This window comes from Lepus europaeus, chromosome 11 (assembly GCF_033115175.1).
Source record: "Lepus europaeus isolate LE1 chromosome 11, mLepTim1.pri, whole genome shotgun sequence".
NCBI lineage: Eukaryota > Metazoa > Chordata > Mammalia > Lagomorpha > Leporidae > Lepus > Lepus europaeus.
Window position 1 is genome coordinate 65,327,100 of NC_084837.1, and position 19,230 is coordinate 65,346,329.

The 19,230-nt window shown below is 46.2% G+C and overlaps 2 protein-coding genes across 2 annotated transcripts in view; one reads left to right on the forward strand and one right to left on the reverse strand.

Moving 5' to 3' along the window:
• Positions 1-10,841: 10,841 nt before the first annotated feature.
• On the reverse strand, positions 10,842-13,688 carry LCMT2 (leucine carboxyl methyltransferase 2). The gene has a single exon (XM_062205761.1). The coding sequence runs from the start codon at positions 13,560-13,562 to the stop codon at positions 11,505-11,507; it is 2,058 nt and encodes a 685-aa protein (XP_062061745.1). The 5' UTR covers positions 13,563-13,688; the 3' UTR covers positions 10,842-11,504.
• ADAL (adenosine deaminase like) overlaps positions 13,492-19,230 on the forward strand; it is a 30,968-nt gene continuing 25,229 nt past the window's right edge. The window contains 1 exon segment of the mRNA XM_062205762.1: positions 13,492-13,939. The gene's annotated coding sequence lies outside the window, so the exon portion shown is untranslated.

Below are 19,230 nucleotides of genomic sequence, written 5' to 3' on the forward strand. Positions count from 1 at the left end.
GCTCACTAGGCTAATCCTCCGCCTGCGGCGCCGGCACACCGGGTTCTAGTCCCAGTTGGGGCGCCGGATGCTGTCCCGGTTGCCCCTCTTCCAGGCCAGCTCTCTGCTGTGGCCAGGGAGTGCAGTGGAGGATGGCCCAAGTGCTTGGGCCCTGCACCCCATGGGAGACCAGAAGAAGCACCTGGCTCCTGCCATCGGATCAGCGCGGTGCGCCGGCAGCAACACGCCTACCGCGGCGGCCATTGGAGGGTGAACCAACGGCAAAAAGGAAGACCTTTCTCTCTATCTCTCTCTCTCACTGTCCACTCTGCCTGTCAAAAAAAAATTTTAAAAAAATAATTATTTTATTCAGAGCTCATAAAAAGGCAAATGATGGGACCCCAAGATGGTCAGAAAGTCCTTGGAAATGTTTAAAAACAGTTGATCTTGCTTTTTATAATATGTCTACAATTGGAACAAGCAACTTACACAATAAATAGCAACAATAAATATTTTTTAAAAATTTTAAGACTTATTTATTTATTTGAAAATCAGGGTTATACACAGAGAGAAGAAGAGGCAGAGAGAGAGAGAATCTTCCATCTGCTGGTTCACTCCCCAGATGGCCACAGCGGCCAGAGCTGCGCTGATCTGAAGCCAGGAGCCAGGAGCTTCTATCTGGTCTCCAAAGTGGATGCAGGGGCCCAGGGATTTGGGCCGTCCTCCACTGCTTTCCCAGGCCATAGCAGAGAGCTGGATCAGAAGTGTAGCAGCCGGGATGTGAACCGGCGCCCATATGGGATGCTGGCCCTGCCGACCAGGGTTTTAACCTGCTGTGCCACAGCACCAGCAATAAATGTTTTTAAATGAACAATTGGTTAATACAGAGCAAGAGACAGAACTTTGAGCTGCTGTATGTTCTAGCTAAATCCATGTGGTTGAATTGACATCGGTATGAATCTAGGTGGTCAACTCAAATCAAAAGGAGCTACAGGGATAGGTCACCCAAGCTGCATAAAATCAAAGAAAACTGGGCTGGAAGCTAATTCGTAGATTCAAGCTACAATGAGGTGGATCTTCTTAGTAGCTGGAATGTGATGGATATACTGGTCTTCTACTAAAACAATGCAAAACTGTCTGCAGTTACTTATCTCTGTCACTACCCACCAGATGTCTGAGCAGGAAACAAAGGAAGTAGCAGAGCTAACAATGGGGCTCCTAAAAGCAGATGTGTGTGGTCACAGCTGTGTTCTAAAGGGCCTGACTCATTCTCTCTTAGTTTGTGACCAATGAACAGGCCTGCACAACAAAACCTTGTGTCATTTTTCTGTGGAGGGTGTCACTGTTGTTATTCTTCTCTGGCCTTCCCCAGGAAGCCAGTGACTTGAAATTTATCACAATAAAATGGTATGAGAGCCATCTGACTTAAGGAAATTAAGCATTCACAATGAGAGACCCTTGTTCAGTTCAAGTGTTTATGGAGTGACGAGAGTTACAGAGATAGGTAAGACAGTATCCTCATCCTCAAGGAACTGCAGTCCGAGTGAGAAGACAGAATAAAAAATAAATAAATAAATTGCAGGGCCAGAGCTATGGCACAGCGGGTTAAGGCCCTGGTCTGCAGTGCCGGCATCCCATATGGGCGCCAGTTCATGTCCTGGCTGCCCCACTTCTGATCCATTCTCTGTTGTGGCCTGGGAAAGCAGTAGAAGATGGCCCAAGTCCTTGGGCCCCTGCACCTGTGTGGAAGACCTGGAGGAGGCTCCTGGCTCCTGCCTTTGGATTGGCACTGCTCCGGCTGTTGCAGCCAACTGCGGAGTGAACCAGCGGAGGGAAGACTCCCCTTCCCCCGCCCACTTTCTGCCCTCTCCTCTCACTGTGTAACTCTGACTTTTGAGTAGATAAATACATCTTTAAAAAAAATAAATTGCAACACAATATAAGTTAAATATGAATGATATTTACAAGGTGCTATGGCAAGACAGAAGAAGGGTAACTTAGAATCAGGAAGCACCTTCCAAAAACATGCTTTGCAAACCAAGTAGGAGTTGTGTGAACAAGGTTGGGATGGCTGGGGTTTGGTAAGGAAAGAGAGGACTGAACATTCAGACAGGAAGATTCTAAAAAGGAAAGGAAAGGAAAGGGTATGAAGCAGCATTGCATGCCTTGGGAACTAGGTATGCTTCCATATAACTGGGATGCCCAGTGAAGCAAGGTGGTATGAGAAGGTGTCACAGGGGATAGCTCGTGAGAGGGAATATTCAACTCTGTCTTTCTGAAAATGCTGATAGTAAGGAATCATACAGTATGTCTGATAACCATTAGTACAAGAAGAAATGAAAATTAGAAATAACCAAGATGATGGTCTGAATGGAGCAGCCAGGCTCAGGCCATCACAAGAGGGTTTGCTCCTTCTGTTCCAAGGTTACAATTTGTATTTCCAATTCGGCCATTTTTATTTGCTAGTCCCATTCTGGTGTTTGCTATGGATATTTATAGAAGAAGGAAAAGGAAAAGGGGGGTGAACATGAAGGATGAGGATAGAAGCTAAAAAATAGCTGAGTGAGCAAGTGGATCTTCATTTGGACGTCACAAACGGCACCACATCCAATCTGGACTCCTCGTCTCCCCTCGCAAATCTGCACCTCAGGCAGCCTCCTCTGCCTCAGTTGACAGAAGTTCCAGCTTTCCAGTGGCTTAGGCTTGCAGTCTTGCAGCCCAGCCTCACTCCTCTCTATCATTCCCAACTCCAGTCCATTAGGAAATTGTTGGCTCTACCCCCAGAACATACTCCAAATCCCATCATTTCTCCCAACTCCAGCGAAATCCACACATCATTTCTCATCTTGATTACTGCGGTGATCTTCCAAAAGCCTCCTTACCTTTACTCCCACCGTCTGTTCTCACCAGAGGGGTCCTTTAAAAATGTTAACTTGAAGCAAAAGAAACCAATCTGAAAACGCTGTGTGATTCCAACTGTATAGCATCTTGGAAAAGTCAAAAGACAGTTTAAAAAACAAACCAGTGGTTTACAGGTGGCAGGGAAGGAGGAAGGAGGAATAGGAAGAGAGGATTTTTGGACATTGAAGCTATTCTATATGATACTATGATGGTGGATAGATTCCATTATGTATTTGTTCAAGTCCATACACTACACCACACCGAAAGTGAATCCTAAAGTAAACTACAGTCTTTGGTGTTAATATTGTATTAGTGTAGATGCCTCAGTTGTAACAAAGGTACTAGTGGGGGCAGGAGGTATATGGAAAATCTAAGTATCTTCCTCTCAAAACCTAAAACTTCCCTAAAATCATGATGTCAAATAGTCAAATATCACCCAAAACCCTGAACAACTCTATTCTTCATTCAACTTTTCTTTTTTTAAAGATTTATTTATTTATTTGAAAGTCAGAGTTGCAGAGAGAGAAGCAGTCAGAGAGGGATCTTTCACCTGCTGATTCATTCCCCAAATAGCCACAGTGGCCAGAGCTGGGCCAGGCTGAAGCCAGGGACCAGGAGCTTCCTCTGGGTCTCCCACATGGGTACAGGGGCCCAAGCACTTGAGCCATCCTCCACTGAATTCCCAGGTGCATTAGCAGGGAGCTAGATTGGAAGTGGAGCATCCAGGACTGGATCCAGTGCCCAATAAGTGATGCTAGTGTCACAGATGGTAACTTAAGCCACTGTGCCACAGGGCCAGCCCCTTCATTCAACTTTTAAAAGCAAAGTTCTTCTCATTTTTTAAAAAAGATTTTATTGGGGCTGGCATTGTGGCATAGCTGGTAAAACCACTGCCTGTGACTCTGGCATCCCATATGTGTGCTGGTTCATGTCCCAGCTACTCCATTTCTGATCAAGCTCCCTGCTAATGGCCTGGGGAAAAGCAGCAGCCCATGGCCAGTGCTTGGGCCACTGCATGCATGTGGGAGACCCAGATGAATCTCCTGGCTCCTGGCTTCAATCTGGCCCAGACCTGACCGTTGTAGCCATTTTGGGTGTGAATCAGTGGATGAAATAGCTCATGCTCTGTATCTCTCCCTCTCTCTGTGTGTAACTTGGACTTTCAAATAAATTAGCTTTAAAACAAAAAGCTTTTCTTTACTTGATAAAACAGAAGGAGTTTACTTACTTGAAAGGCAGAGTTACAGAGAGAAAAGGAGAAACCACAGAGTACTAGATCTCCCATTCACTGGTTCACTCCCCAGATGGCAACAGTGGCAACTCAGGTCTCCCACATGAGTGTCAGGGGCCCAAGCGCTTGGGCCATCTGCTGCTGTTTTACCAGGCACATAAGCAGGGAACTGGATAGAAAGTGGAGCAGCCAGGACTTGAACTGGTACCCATATGAGATGCTAGTGTTTCAGGTACCTTAACCTGCTATGCCACAACACCAGCCCCTTACTCAACTTTTTTTTTTTCTTTTAATTTTATTTTTGACAGGCAGAGTAGACAGTGAGAGAGAGAGAGACAGAGAGAAAGGTCTTCCTTTTGCCGTTGGTTCACCCTCCAATGGCCGCCACAGTAGGCGCGCTGCGGCCGGCGCACCGCGCTGATCCGATGGCAGGAGCCAGGTGCTTCTCCTGGTCTCCCATGGGGTGCAGGGCCCAAGCACTTGGGCCATCCTCCACTGCACTCCCTGGCCACAGCAGAGAGCTGGCCTGGAAGAGGGGCAACCGGGACAGGATCGGTGCCCCGACCGGGACTAGAACCCGGTGTGCTGGCGCCGCAAGGCTGAGGATTAGCCTAGTGAGCCGCGGCGCCGGCCCTTACTCAACTTTTAAAAGCCAAAGTTTGTAATGAAAAACTTTAGGAGCTTTGCTCTGATTATTCGGATGTCTGAAACTCTCTGTCCCAGTAATTTACTTATCTAAGACTCTCGCCTCAGGTCTTGCTAATAATTTACCCCTACCCTAGTCAGTATGATAACTCACTATCCCTTCCCCTATATATTCCAGATCTCCCTTACCCTACTTTACATTTTCTAAATCCTTATCAAATTTTTTTTTTTGACAGGCAGAGTGAACAGTGAGAGAGAGAGACAGAGAGAAAGATCTTCCTTTTTTCCGTTGGTTCACCCCGCAACGGCTGCTGCGGCCGGCATACCGTGCTGATCCGAAGCCAGGAGCCAGGTGCTTCTCCTGGCCTCCCATGCGGGTGCAGGGCCCAACCACTTGGGCCATCCTCCACTGCCCTCCTGGGCCATAGCAGAGAGCTGGACAGGAAGAGGGGCAACCCAGATAGAATCTGGTGCCCCGACCGGGACTGGAACCCGGTGTGCCAGCGCCGCAGGTGGAGAATTAGCCTATTAAGCCATGGCGCTGACCTAAATCCTTATCAATTCTAATATAAAATGTGTTTTTAAAATTTCTTGTCTTCCTACTAGGTTGAAATTCCATAAGGGATTATTTGGCTCACTGACAAATCTATTTAAAACATTTAGATGTTGAATGGATGAATGAATGAGTGAAGATCTTCAATTGAAAGCTCTACTTTCCATCATTCAAATTTCCCACTCTTCACAGGCATTTGGCCTCAGGGTTAAGATGCACCTGGCTCCTGGCTTCAGATCAGCGCAGTTCGGGCAGTTGGGGCCGTTGGGGCCGTTTGGGGAGTGAGCTAGCAGAAGGAAGACCTTTCCCTCTGTATCTCCTTCTCACTATCTGTAAGTCTACCTCTCAAATAAATAAAATAAAAAATCTAAAAAAAAGAAAAAAAGAAAAAATAAAAGAAAGCAAAAATCTCTCTAGGATCTGACCCTAGAGAGAGAAGAGATGCATTGCTGTGAGATATTCCTCTAAAGAAAAAAGCAATTCCAATCTAAAAGATTAATTGGCCACTAACATTTTAACATGTGAGTGCATTTTCTTGTTGTTCAAAAGTTTTAAATAGATATTTAAAGGTGTCAGGATTTTCTCTATGGATTTTGTATTTGTGTTCTTTAAGGTCTTTTCTACCCCTAAGATTGTAACCTTATTGTAACCTTATTCCTTTACACTGTTTTAATGCTCACTTAGAGCACTTAGAGTGTGTGTGTGAGTTTGATCTTTTTTTCTGCACTATTAACTTTATTGTTTATGTCACATATTCCAATGAATATAATAAGCTCTTCTTTAAAAAGTAAGGCACATGAAAAAGCTTCTGTGCTAGTTCTGGATCATTTTAAAGACCCGTTGGCTGATTCTTTCACTATAGAACTGGAGAATCTGGAAGTGTTCATGATGTGTTTTTGACACGTGGAATTCCTGATACATTATTAGAGTTGTATATTTTTACCTTTTGGTACAATTAAACAGTCAGCAAACCACATGTTTTGCATCATAATGATTATGTTAAAACTGCAAAAACATGAATCAGCTATCCACATACATACAACCAGGTCCCAGATGTTTATTATGTAAAATCTAACATCTGTGTTCCATTCCATTAAAGGCAAGAGACTTGGCATTTTCAGTCTTTCTTCTGTAGTCGCGTTGCTCTTCACAAATCTGATATTGCAGGATTCTGAAGAGCAGGAAAAGGTACTCTTCATGAGAGACAGGATCCAGCCACCCTGATCTGAGTCCAGCCATCAGTCTCTCAGGACCACGCGGCCCTGGCTGAAGGCTGCAATGAGATCTGTCCCTGTCCTTGTCCTGTCTGTCAGGCTTCCCAACGAGGTGTCACTGGAACTAGTCAGAGAGCTGGCGGCCAGAACCTGCGAGGGCCTGCTTGAGCTGGCTCTGGCGATCACCCTGGAGTTGCCGCTGTCCACAGGTGCGGAAGACGTGTGCCAGTCAGTGCTGTTACTTCCACACGCCAGCCTCGCTCTCCCCGTCATACTCAGGTATGAGTGCCCTGACAGTCTCCCGGTCACCCACCCCGACAGTCACCCAACAGAGCTGGGTACCGCTGGACGGCGCCCACTGCAGCCTGTTGTCCGACATCACCGGCTCCTGTCTTTGTCCACGTTCTGGAAGATGTTCCACAGGAAGCTCTGGTCCCGCAGCATGGCGTAGGAGTAGGTGGCTAGGGGCAGAAGAGCGACTGGGCTGAGGCGCTGGCGGCGACTGAGTCTAGTCTTTAATCTGTTTGGAATTTATACTTGTGATTGGTGAGAACTACGGAGCTAACATCATTTTTTCATCAGGCAAGGGATCCCAAACCATATACTATGTAGCCCAGTCTTTCCTCCCTGATTTGAACACCACTTCTCCACCAGCCTATTCCTGAACCCATTTGTCTATTCTGGCACCAATACTAACTTATTTTTAATTATCATGACTGTGTTTTGATTTTTCTGGTGGAGATCTGTGACCTTAACATTACAATTCAGTACTAATTTATTACTAATTTTAGCCTAACTCAACCATGTATTCATGAGGTGAATATTTTGGGGGCATCTATTATATATTATGCACTGGTAAGAAAAATATTGCTGACTGGACTCGATTGTCATTGCCATTACTGCTCTTTTAGTTGATATTTTTTGGTGGACAAGAAACGGAAGTGGTGGCTGAGAAAAGGAAATGGCGATCTTTTTTCTTAAATATTGTTTTGGTTAAGTTGCTGATGTAGCCATAAACAAGAAAGATCAGCTTAGCTCTTTCTGAAGTAATGTCTAAATATGAGGTTGGAGCTCCAATGGAAAGCCTAAAAATGTGACCAAAGCCTAAGGAATTAGCAAAAACAGAATATCATGTAAAATCCTGAGAATCATTCTTATTACAATTTATTTCCTAGCCTTAGCCTGCCAATTAGTTGGTGAATGACTTTTCACATAAAAATTAGGGCAAGGTCTTTTCTCTTCCTTTATGAAACTTACTTTGAGAGTTATACACCAGGTCATAACCAGGGAAGCATCACACCACCACAGGAAGATCCTATGTGTATGTGCTCAGAGGATATTTAATAGAATGTTCTTAGTCCCTCAGATTAGCCCTTTGGCAAAGTTAACTCATTTCATTTCCAAAGGATATGAGGTAACCAGGGAGCAAAAGAGAATGAGAATCAGCTAGAATTTGCAATCAGGGAGAAGGTTCAGGTTTATTCTGTAAAGCTAGGAACAACGCCAGGAAGTCTGTCATCTTTACTGAGGTCAAGGAAATTGATTTAAAAGGCTCTACAATAAGGCAGGTGTTTGGCCTGTTAAGACACTGGTTGGGATACCTGAATTCCATATCAGAGTCCTTGGGTTCATTTAAATAAGTGTAGAAAATTTTTAAAAACTCTTAAGCAGAGAGTCTTTGAAACTTTTTTTTAAAAGATTTATTTATTTACTTGAAAGTCTGAGTTACACACAGAGAGAAGGAGAGGCAGAGAGCATGAGAGGTCTCCCATCTGCTGGTTCACTCCCCAGTTGGCTGCAATGGCTGGAGCTGCGCCGATCCAAAGCCAGGAGCCAGGAGCCTCCCCCAGGTCCCTCACATGGGAGCAGGGGCCCAAGGACCTGGGCCGTCCTCCACTGCTTTCCCAGGTCATAGCAGAGAGCTGGATCAGAAGTGGAGCAGCCAGGACTTGAACTGGCGCCCATATGGAATCCAGCACTGCAGGTGGGGACTTTACCTGCTACGCCACAGTGCCGGCCCCAAGTCTTTGAAACTTTAATGGTTACCTACACATACAAGTAAGTATAGGAATTTTTGACATCTATTTGTGCATGGTAGGCATTATAGTCATATTCAGAGATAATCTATTTGAGTGCCAGTGTGAAATTCCACCCAGGAACTATTTAAGCAGCTACCATGCTTGAGATAGAGAAGTGAATCAGGCAGACACAATTCCTTCCCTCAGCCAAGGAACTTCCCCTTCCCGACCAAGTGTTCTCCATCAATGTCCAAAACAGTGATCCAGCACCAGTCAGTATTCAGAAAATATTCTCCAAAAGCACAGTATAAATGTTCCTGACACGACTTCTAAGGCTTTGGGCCGGTATTGTGGTGCATCGGGGTAAGCTGCTGTTTATGACACTGCTGTTGGTTCAAGGCCCACTGATCCACTTCCAACTCAGCTCCCTGCTAATGTGCCTGGGAAAGCAGCAAAAGATGGCCTACTCGGGCCATGAATACTTGGGCTCCTGCCACCCATGTAGGAGACCCAGATGGAGTTTCAGGCTTCTGCCTTCTGTCTGGCCCAGTCCTGGCTATTGCGGCCATTAGAGGGGTGAACCAGCAGAAGGAAAATCTCTGTCTCTGTCTCCTTCTCTTTGTAACTCTGCTTTTCAAATAAATAAAATAAGTCTCAGAACAGACAAAAACCTTCTAAGGCAGGGGTGGGGAAAATCATTTGGTCTGGCCCCGCCAAGGCAACAACTGGCAGGACTTGAAATTCAATACATCTATAGCAGGCTAATTTTTAAGTTGATAATTTTGTATGACCTGAGAATGATGTTATAAATGGCCCCGGGCAGAAAAAAAAGTTTCCCCACCCCTGCCTAATGAATAGAACTTGAAAGATGAATAATTCCTTAACTGAGCGTGATGCAAATCTAGAAAGGTAAAGGGCATACTTAATCTGGTAGTCACTCACAGAAAATGTGGGTTATATCTGTAGGGAGAACAAGCCCAGTTACTCATAAGATGCCATACTGGGCAGTGCTCAAGAGAACAGACACCACCATACGACTCATTTAGGTCTGGCACACATCCACATTCTCCTGATGCTCCCACTTTTCTCCTCACTTTTTTCCCCATTTCGCTGATCACACAAAGCTCACCAGGAAACAAACTGTTGAAAGGGGATAACTGAGGAGAACTTAAAGAAGACACCAATTTTAATGGGACAAGATAGGTGACAGGAAACCAAGTCAAGGTGCTCATGTACCTCAGCAGTGTCCAGTAAATCTGCAATAATGGAAATGTTACACATCTATGTCTATTTACAGTAGTCATAACCAACATTTGGCTATTGAGCACTTAAAATGTGGAATGACTAAATCACTTAATTCCAATTCCTAATTTTACTTAATTTTAATTATGTTGTTTCAACTTGTTGCGAATAGCTCCTATATTGGGCAGTGCAGCTCAGACCTAGCAAACAGCCATTACAACTCCTATACATGAAGAGGTTAAGGAAAAAGAACAATTAATTACAGACATCTGGAGTGACACAGAACTAGAGCTTTGTCTTATAGAAGGGGACTACATTGACAGGAGATGTAGCATTGGGTGGAATGTAGCCATTGCCAACCTGCAGTCTGGCAGAATATCCTGGCTCACTCTTCTTGCCCACACTCCTCTCTTGTGCCTGACTGGTGGACTCAACTAGAAACTAGAGGACACAGTACACTAATGTGGTCCATAAAAGTCAGCTTGTCGGGACAGAGTGTAATGAAGGGTGGAGAGTGGATCCAGAGTAAAACATACTATGAACGTAACACATCAAATGCTTGGTACACTGGCACAAATAATAAATATGGAACCAGCAGCAAAAAAAAAAAAAAAAAAAAAAAAGGTTTTGGTTTTTCACTGAGTCCTACAAATGTTTCTGGTAGTTAAAGCTATTGCAGACTTCTCTGTTGCACTAAAGAGCATGATGCTTTAACCAAACTCCAACTGTACTCATTCCAGGGTTCACATATGAAGAAAATTAGGTCAATACCATGTCCATTCAACTATATTCAACACTACACACACACACACACACACACTACCATGTCCATTCAACTATATTCAACACTATACACACACACACACACACACTACCATGTCCATTCAACTATATTCAACACTACACACACACACACACACACACACACTACCATGTCCATTCAACTATATTCAACACTACACACACACACACACACACACTACCATGTCTATTCAACTATATTCAACACTATACACACACACACACATCTTGTTTTTTTTTTTTTTCTTTTAGTTTTCCTTATTTTATTTGACAGGCAAAGACAATCTTCCATCTGCTGGTTCACTCGCCCAATACCTGCACCAGCCAGGCCTACGTAAGGCTGAAGCCAGGAGCCTGGTACACCACCGAGGTCTCCTATGTCAATTGCAGGGACCCAGGTATTTGAGCCATCTGCTGCCTTCCAGGGTGTTCATTAGCAGGATGCTACATCAGAAGCAGATTACATGGAACTCAAAAAAGGTACTCTGATATGGATGCCCCGAGTGACAACCACACACCTGTCTCAACTCTGTTCACATCAAATATCTGTATGAAGCTTTTTCCAAGGCACCTTCTCAAATCACAAGGCTCAGGCTTGGCACATTTTTTTCTTGACTTAGGTAAAAGGCCATTTTAACTCAATAAATGCTTTAACTTAGATTACCTAATTGGAGGAAGACCAACAAACAGAACATATGAATACAAAGGCCTGTATGGCCTCTGTATTCTAGCTAGATTTTACTTTTTTTACTATCCTAATGATTGTTATGTATTTTATAATCTTTTATGCTTTCTGTGCTGAATATAGTTAAGGAAAAAAAAAGGGGGGGGGATAGCAATACTTATAGCCAGAGTCAAGTCCTATTTATGGAAACCTTTATTATCTACTTTAGTGGGTCCTGAATATACCAGTCCAGTCCTTACTGCTCAGTGCTTAGAGATGACAGGTCTAATGTTACTGCATGGGGGTTGAAGTAAGTGCCAAAGGAAAAGCAGTTCCCACCGCCTCCAAGGAGCAAGAGCTGTTGCTCTTCAGGAAGGAGGATACTAGTATGGTTGTGTACCATTAAAGGCCAGGGCACAGATGTTGTGTCAATCTGGTACTCAGAGCTCAATCCTGTAGTCAAATTGATTACAGTCACTCCAGGAAACGAGGAGGAATTAATCCACACTCCTCCAACCAACAACAGCTTTCCATTGAGCACGTGAGCTGTGTGGGAATATCTTGGGGTAATGGGAGGCTGAATGTCTACTGATTCCCAGAGGAATCCGCAAGCAACTGGTTTCAGAAAGAATACAGAGTTCAATGGCTGCTCAGAAGCCCCCAGGCCTCCAGCAATAAGGGCTCCCCCTTGCCAACCGCAGGCGCTGTGGGAATGTCGAGCTTCAGGTGCAGCCCCCTCCACAGGGATCCTGACCCAGGCCATAGTCTCTAAATGGAGGAAATGCCAGTCACTTAATACGGGCTCCACCACGCTTCGACCCCCATACACAAACACGTATTTCTGATTCTGACAGGACACTTCTGTCGTTGAATGCCGCCAACATGACAAAGAGAAATCTTCTGGGTCAGTCTTCGTTATGGTCACGTTCACACCCTCACTGCTTTTATCTTCACTCTTAGGAAAATGAAGTTTGAGAACCTTCCAGGCTGGGTTTACTGGGGAAAGTCTCCCTCCCAGGATGAGAACCTGAGTATCCGAAAGTCTCGTCATTGTGTGATAAAGGCGTCCATCCCACTGAGCCCCCGTCTCCCAACTGCATATCTGGCTGCCTTTCCATTCAAAGGGGCAGTCTCTTGAGAGCAGGTGGAACTCGCTCACGCGGCAGTGCCGCCCATCCTGCTCTCCAAATCCTCCCGCAGTGAGAATGGTGCTTGGGCTCAAGAGGACGGAGGCATGGCCGTATCTCTTAAGGCCCGGACCCTGGATGTCCCTTGTGGCTACACTGGCAGGGAAGACTCCTGAAGGGGAAGCAGGATCTATCCGGGGAAACTGCTCTGAGGGTGGGAACACCAGAGTTTGGGAGAAAGCGTCTCCCCGAGAAGCTGCCAGAATGAAGTAGTGGGCGCACTTCAGATGCCACTCCTCAAACTCGTCAAAGGGTTCCAGATTTTCCATTCTCTGGCGTTCTTGTGCGGGGAGAAAGCGCTGGTAGAATTCATTCATGTCCACGGCACTGCAGGCAGTCCAGCCAGCGCGAAGGAAGCGGTCCCTCTGGGCCTCCACGTCAGGAAAGCGGTCCAGGCCATGGAGCGGCGAATTCAGCTGCCGAAAATGGTGCAGCATGAACTGGCCAAAGGCGTCTCCCGGCCTCATCTGCTCGTAGATCACGAAGAGGGCATCAGAGAACCGCTGGGCTGCCCAGGCGATGAGGGCCGCGGCATTATCTGGCTCGAGGTAGGTCAGCACGGCCTCTGCCAGGAGCAGAGTGGGCGAGTCCGCACCAAGGCCCGCTCCGGCCAGGGCCTCGTCCAGTCGCTGCAGCTGCCGCAGGTCCAGGCCCAGGATGCGGTAGTCCAAGCTCTCAAAGCACAGCGCCGACGCCAGGTCCCCCTTCCGGAAAGGGCCGGTTAACGCGCACAGTTCTGGCGTCTCTCCAATTCTCTCGGCTTTGCGCCGCGCCACCTCCGGGAAGTCCACCTCCCAGACAGCAGCCCCGGCGAGGCGGCCTGCAGTTTTGAGGCGGAAATACAGCGAGTCGGAGCCTGCACCCAAAGACAGGATCTGGGAACGACGCCCTGCGGGGTGCGCGCAAGCCCGCTCCAGGAAGGCGCGCACGCAGTGCCCCACGGCGCGTGCGCGGACGTAGTAGCCGCGGTGGATGAGCGGCGCGCGGCGCGCGGCTCCCGGGACCAGCAGCGCGGCGAAGGCGTCCTGCACGTACCCGCGCGCGGCCAGGGAGCTCTTGCTGAGGGCGCTGCTGTCGTTGGTGCTCTGCACTGCTCCCGCCCGACGCGCGCTGCTCCGCGGGCCCATGGCCAGGAGAGACTCAGGAACGGCGGCCCGCCACGGTCACGAGCCGCTCTTTGGGGCCTGTACTGCACACCTCACAGATTTCCGTACGGGGGTGGGGGGGGATTAAAAAAAGAAACCTTTCCTCTGGACTTCCTCTTCCGCGCACGCATGTGCGTCACTTCCGGGGAGAGCGCGCGGCGCCAATGAGCTCTGAGGCAGGGGTAGCTTGCGCTAAAATACGACGGCGATTGACCTTTTTTTTGGTTCTGCCGGGAAGACAGCCTGCTACCCCTGTGACACGTGTGTTAGCGGGGCGCCGCTTGTCATTTTTCTGTACCAGCTTTTCAGTCTGAGGAGAAAACATGTCTAGAGCCTCATAGTTGAGAAATCGCCAGGAGGTGAGTCTCTGGGGACTGAAGACCTGAGTCCTTGAATGGCGAAGGGTCAGCACCACGGACCTCTTGTGGGTGCTGATTAATAATGGTTGCTAATTGCGTTTTTGTTGTAGAAGGGGATACATTTAAACCTGAAGACAAGCCAGTGAGGCCAAGTGCAAAGTGAAGAAACCGACCTTAACAGCTAATTTACAGGCATTTACGGCCTCCCTCAGGCAACTTGATTCCCTTGTACCCCCAGCTCTGTGCTGGGCTGTTGCCCGTCTATAAAGCGACACTCCCCCTCCACTTCCAAAATGGTGTGATTCCGAGGCGATGTTGAAGGCATGCGAGGCAGGGGAGGTCCTGGGAGCGAGGTCGTTATTCCCTGTGATGTGTCTGAGCCTTGTTTTTCAGGAAGGAACCCAGGTTGGAGTCCGAAATAACCATAGGTTGGATGGCTGGGAGTCGTCAGTAGGAAACTGCTTCCAGAGATATTTAGGACATTTACAATTTATTGGTTAGGATTTGGTGACTTGACTGCAATGGAGAATGAAATCAGCTTGACTCTATGTTGTGGTTAACTGGAATTAGTATCACATAGTGGTTAAGAGCAGTTTGGGAATCCAGCCAGGACTTAGAACACTGGAGTCAAGAAAAAGTTGGGGTCAGGATAAAGATTTGTTCATTGAAAGATGTCATTTGGCTTTGGTGTTGAAGAGCTCGATAGGGAAAGCAGTTTGTGTGTAACATTCAGGACAGATCCATTTTTCAGTGAATGGGAGATTAGCTAATGGAGACATTCACTCTAAATTCCACTTTCCAGGTGCTTACTTAGCTCAAGAAGGAAAAGAGGACAATAGCTAATGAAGAATGTGGGATAAAGAAGAGTGTTTCCTTTGTTTTGTTTTCAGATGGAAGCAAATAAAGCATGTACCTGTTTGTCCCCGAGGGAAATCAGCCAGTGGGAAGGGAGGGGCTGAACTCACTGGAGGAGTAAGGACTTGTAGTAAGGTAATAGGCCTGGGGACAGAAGAGTGAACCTTTTTCCCCTTGATTCATGAGGGGAAAAAAGTGTGGGTAAAGATAAGGTTCATGTGAGATGAAGACAGAAATAGAAGGAAGTTGTGCCTGATGGCTCTGTTTCCTCTGTGAAGTTGGTGGCAGGGTTGTCAGTTTCAAGTAAAGCAGTTGGATGCAATGGAACACTGGAAGAGTTTGGAATTACCTCTGAGGGGCCTGGCTGGAGGGCTCCCCTGAGCTTCCTGGGTCTTTGGATCTTCTGTAAAGTGAGAGGACTAGTGCTGCTCTGTGAAGTGTCTCAGAATTGATTGAGAGCCAAATGGGGGAAAAGGAGTTGAAACACTTTGAAAAAAACAGAGCTCTGTAGAAATGGCTTTATTTAATAACAAGTTAGTAGGCTGAAGATGTTACGTTTAAAATATGAATGTCTTTTTTTTTTTTTTTTTTTTTTGCAAAGAGACTAAGAAAAGTGATTCAAGAGGAAAGAGAATAGGACAAAATGTATTTTGTGTCCTAGGATTTTGGTGTCCTAGGATCGTTTTTTTCCTTGTATTAAATATTTTTAAATATTTATTTTTTAAATATTTTCATTTGAAAGGCAGATTTTGGCTAGTATTGTTGTGCAGCAGATTAAACTGCTACCTGCAATGTTGGCATCCCATATGAACACTGGTTCAAGTCCTGGATGCTCCACTTTCGATTGAGCTCCCTGTCAATGTGCCTTGGAAAGGCCTGAGTGCTTGGATCCCTGCCACCCATGTGGGATACCAGTATGGAGTTCCTGGCTCCTGCTCAGCCCCTGCCATTGCAACAGCTTCGGGAATGAACTAGCAGATAGAAGATCTCTTTCTGTCTTCCCCTCTCTCTGTAACTCTGCCTTTCAAATAAATCAAGCAATAAAAAAAAAAAAAAAAAAAAAAAAAAAAAAGGAAAGAAAGGCAGAGACAGAGATGTTCCATCTGGTGATTCACTCCTCAAATATCCTCAACAGCCAAGGCTGGTCCAGGCTAAAACCAGCAGCAGGGAACTCTGTCCAGATCTCTCATATAAGTGGCAGGAACCCAACTACTTGGGGTATCACCTTTAGCCTCCCACAGTATGCGTTAGCAGGACGCTGCATCCCAAGCAGAGAAACTCCAAAATGGGGCACCTGTGTCTAAGTGGCATCTTAACACCTGTGTCAAAGACCCTTCCTGCCCACCCTGTTTTTTCCTTTTGTAATCTCAGTTTATTCTTATATAAAATGGGAGTAATAATACCTCATGAGTTGTAAGAATTTAATTAATCACTGAGGTTTAACTCAGTGTCTGGTTTATACTGTACAATAAGTAGTAGCAAATATTTTTATTATTTTGAGTGGTCAAAGAAGCATGAAAAAAGTTTCCTGGGAGACTGGAGACTTGGTTTGGGCCTTGTTGTAGCTTGTTGAAATATTATTAATGTAGAAAGATCTGAACCCAGTGTTTTTACCTTTCAGTCCCTTCCATCTCAGCTGCTTCTGATCCAGGCCAAAGTAGCTCAGGAAGGTTGGATTTGTCAGGGCATGCTTTCATGGGAAGCAACATCTTCTGCAAGGAATGGCATCTTTTTAAAAACGTGTAAAGATGATGCTTGTTTTGGTGGCTTTCAGATCTCCATAGGTTAACATAGTAGCCAGGGGGTCCATACATTTACTCCAGGGTAGTGAAAGATCAGTCTAGAGGATGGCTAAGCGAGGCACAAATTAGGTGAGGAGTCAGGAATAGAATCAAAAATGTATATGAAAAGCTAGCCACCCATGTCTTTTTTTTTTTTTAAGAATTATTTATTCATTTATTTGAAAGGCAGAGTTACAGAGAGGCAGAGGCCCAGAGAGAGAGAGAGAGAGAGAGAGAGAATCTATCTTCTGTCCGCTGGTTCACTCCCCAAACAGCTGCAACGGCCAGAGCTGAGCCAATCCTAAGCCAGGAACTGGAAGCCTCTTCTGGGCCTTCCACAGGGGTGCAGGGCCCAAGGGCCCGGGCCATCTTCTGCTGCTTCCCAGGCCACAGCAGAAAGCTGGATTGCAGGCGGCAGTCTTACCTGCTATGCCACAGTGCTGGCCCCACCACCCACCTTTTTTTTTTGACAGGCGAAGTGGACAGTGAGAGAGAGAGACAGAGAGAAAGGAGAAAGGTCTTCCTTTTTTTTTTTTTTTTCCGATTGTTCACCCCTCAATGGCCGCTGCGGCCGGCGCACTGTGCTGATCAGAAAGCCAGGAGCCAGGTGCTTTTCCTGGTCTCCCATGCAGGTGCAGGGCCCAAGCACTTGGGCCATCCTCCACGGCTTTCCCGGGCCACAGCAGAGAGCTGGACAGGAAGAGGGACAACCGGGATAGAATCCGGCGCCCCGACTGGGACTAGAACCTGGTGTGCCGGTGCTGCAGGTGGAGGATTAGCCTATTGAGCTGTGGCGCCGGCCCCCACCATCCATCTTAAATGCCATTGTAGGCTGTTAACTCTTTGTCTAAACATAAAATTTCTTCACCTTTTCTGTTTGTGATAATAAAGGTGTATTGTAAGCACCAGTTTTTAAATTTATCTTTAAGCATTTTTTTAAGTTATAAAAATAGTTTCAAATTGCAGTATAACTTTCAGACAGCAGAAAAGTATATAAGGTACCCAAAAGTAAAATTCTCTCTCCTAACCTTTCTTTCTTTTTTCTTTTTTAAGATTTATTTTATTGGAGCCGGCGCTGTGGCGCAATAGGTTAATCCTCAGCTGGTGGTGCCAGCATCCCATATGGGCACCAGTTCTAGTCCTGGCTGCTCCTATTCCCATCCAGCTCTCTGCTATGGCCTGGGAAAGCAATAGAAGATGGCCCTTGTCCTTGGGCCCTTGAACCCACATGGGAAACTCGGAGGAAGCTGCTGGCTCCTGGCTTCGGAACGGCACAGCTCCGGCCGTTGCAGCCATTTGAGAAGTGAACCAGCGGATGGAAGACCTCTCTCTGTATCTCCCTCTCACTGTCTGTAACTCTACCTCTCAAATAAATAAATAAAAAATCTTTTAAAAAAAGATTTATTTATTTGAAAAAGTTACAAAGACAGAAAGAGAGAGGTCTTCCATCTGCTAGTTCATGCCCCAAGTGGCCACAATGGCCAGAGCTGAGCTGCTCCAAAGTCAGGAGCCAGGAGCTTCTTCCAGGTCTCCCACGTGGGTGCAGGGGCCCAAGAAGTTGGGTCATCTTCAGTTGCTTTCCGAAGCACATTAGCAGGGAACTGGATTGGAAGTGGAGCAGCCGAGGCTCAAACTGGCACTTGTATGGGATGCCAGTACTGCAGGCTGGGGCTTTAATTCGCTGTGTGACAGCTCTGGTTGTCCCCTAACCTTTCCTACTTCTGACCCACTTTCTAATGTAACAGTTTTCTCTGTATCATTTCATATGTATTTTAGGCACAACAATATAAGTATATATGATATTTGTTTATGAGTCTATGCATAAATATACATACACATACATATATATTTTTGTTCAGGAATGCCATCTCTCTAAAGATACTACTTTTTGAAAGTGATGTAAGATCATAGAAATCTTTCCATATTGGCATAGATATTCAGTTGCACAGATATATAATTGATTAGTTACCCTATTGATTTGTATGTATCTTAAGAGATATAGGACATTGGCCGGCACCGTGGCTTAACAGGCTAATCCTCCGCCTTGCGGCGCCGGCACACCGGGTTCTAGTCCCGGTTGGGGAGCCGGATTCTATCCCGGTTGCCCCTCTTCCAGGCCAGCTCTCTGCTATGGCCCGGGAAGGCAGTGGAGGATGGCCCAAGTGCTTGGGCCCTGCACTCCATGGGAGACCAGGAGAAGCACCTGGCTCCTGGCTTCAGATCAGCACAATGCACCGGCCGCAGCGGCCACTGGAGGGTGAACCAACGGCAAAAAGGAAGACCTTTGTCTCTGTCTCTCTCTCTCTCTCACTATCCACTCTGCCTGTCAAAAAAAAAAAAGAGAGAGAGATAGGACAAATTTATGAAAGTATAATTATTAGGTCAAAAATATTTTCTTTTTTTAAAAATTGATAGATTTTTTAAAAATTTACTTTGTTTATTTGAAAGGCAGAGATAGAGAGATTGTCTATCCACTGGTTCACTCCCCAAATGGCTGCAATAGTTGGGGGTGGACCAGGTCAAAGCAAGGAACATGGAATTCTGTCCACGTCTCCCATATGGGTTCAGGGCCCAATAACTTGAGCTGTCTTCCACTGCTTTCCCAGGCACATCAGCAGGGAGCTGGTTTGGAAGTGGAACAGCCGGAATCAGAAC

What these genes read in the sequence shown, in the direction of transcription:
- LCMT2 (XM_062205761.1), bottom strand. Translation starts at nt 13,562, where the DNA reads ATGGGCCCGCGGAGCAGCGCGCGTCGGGCGGGAGCAGTGCAGAGCACC.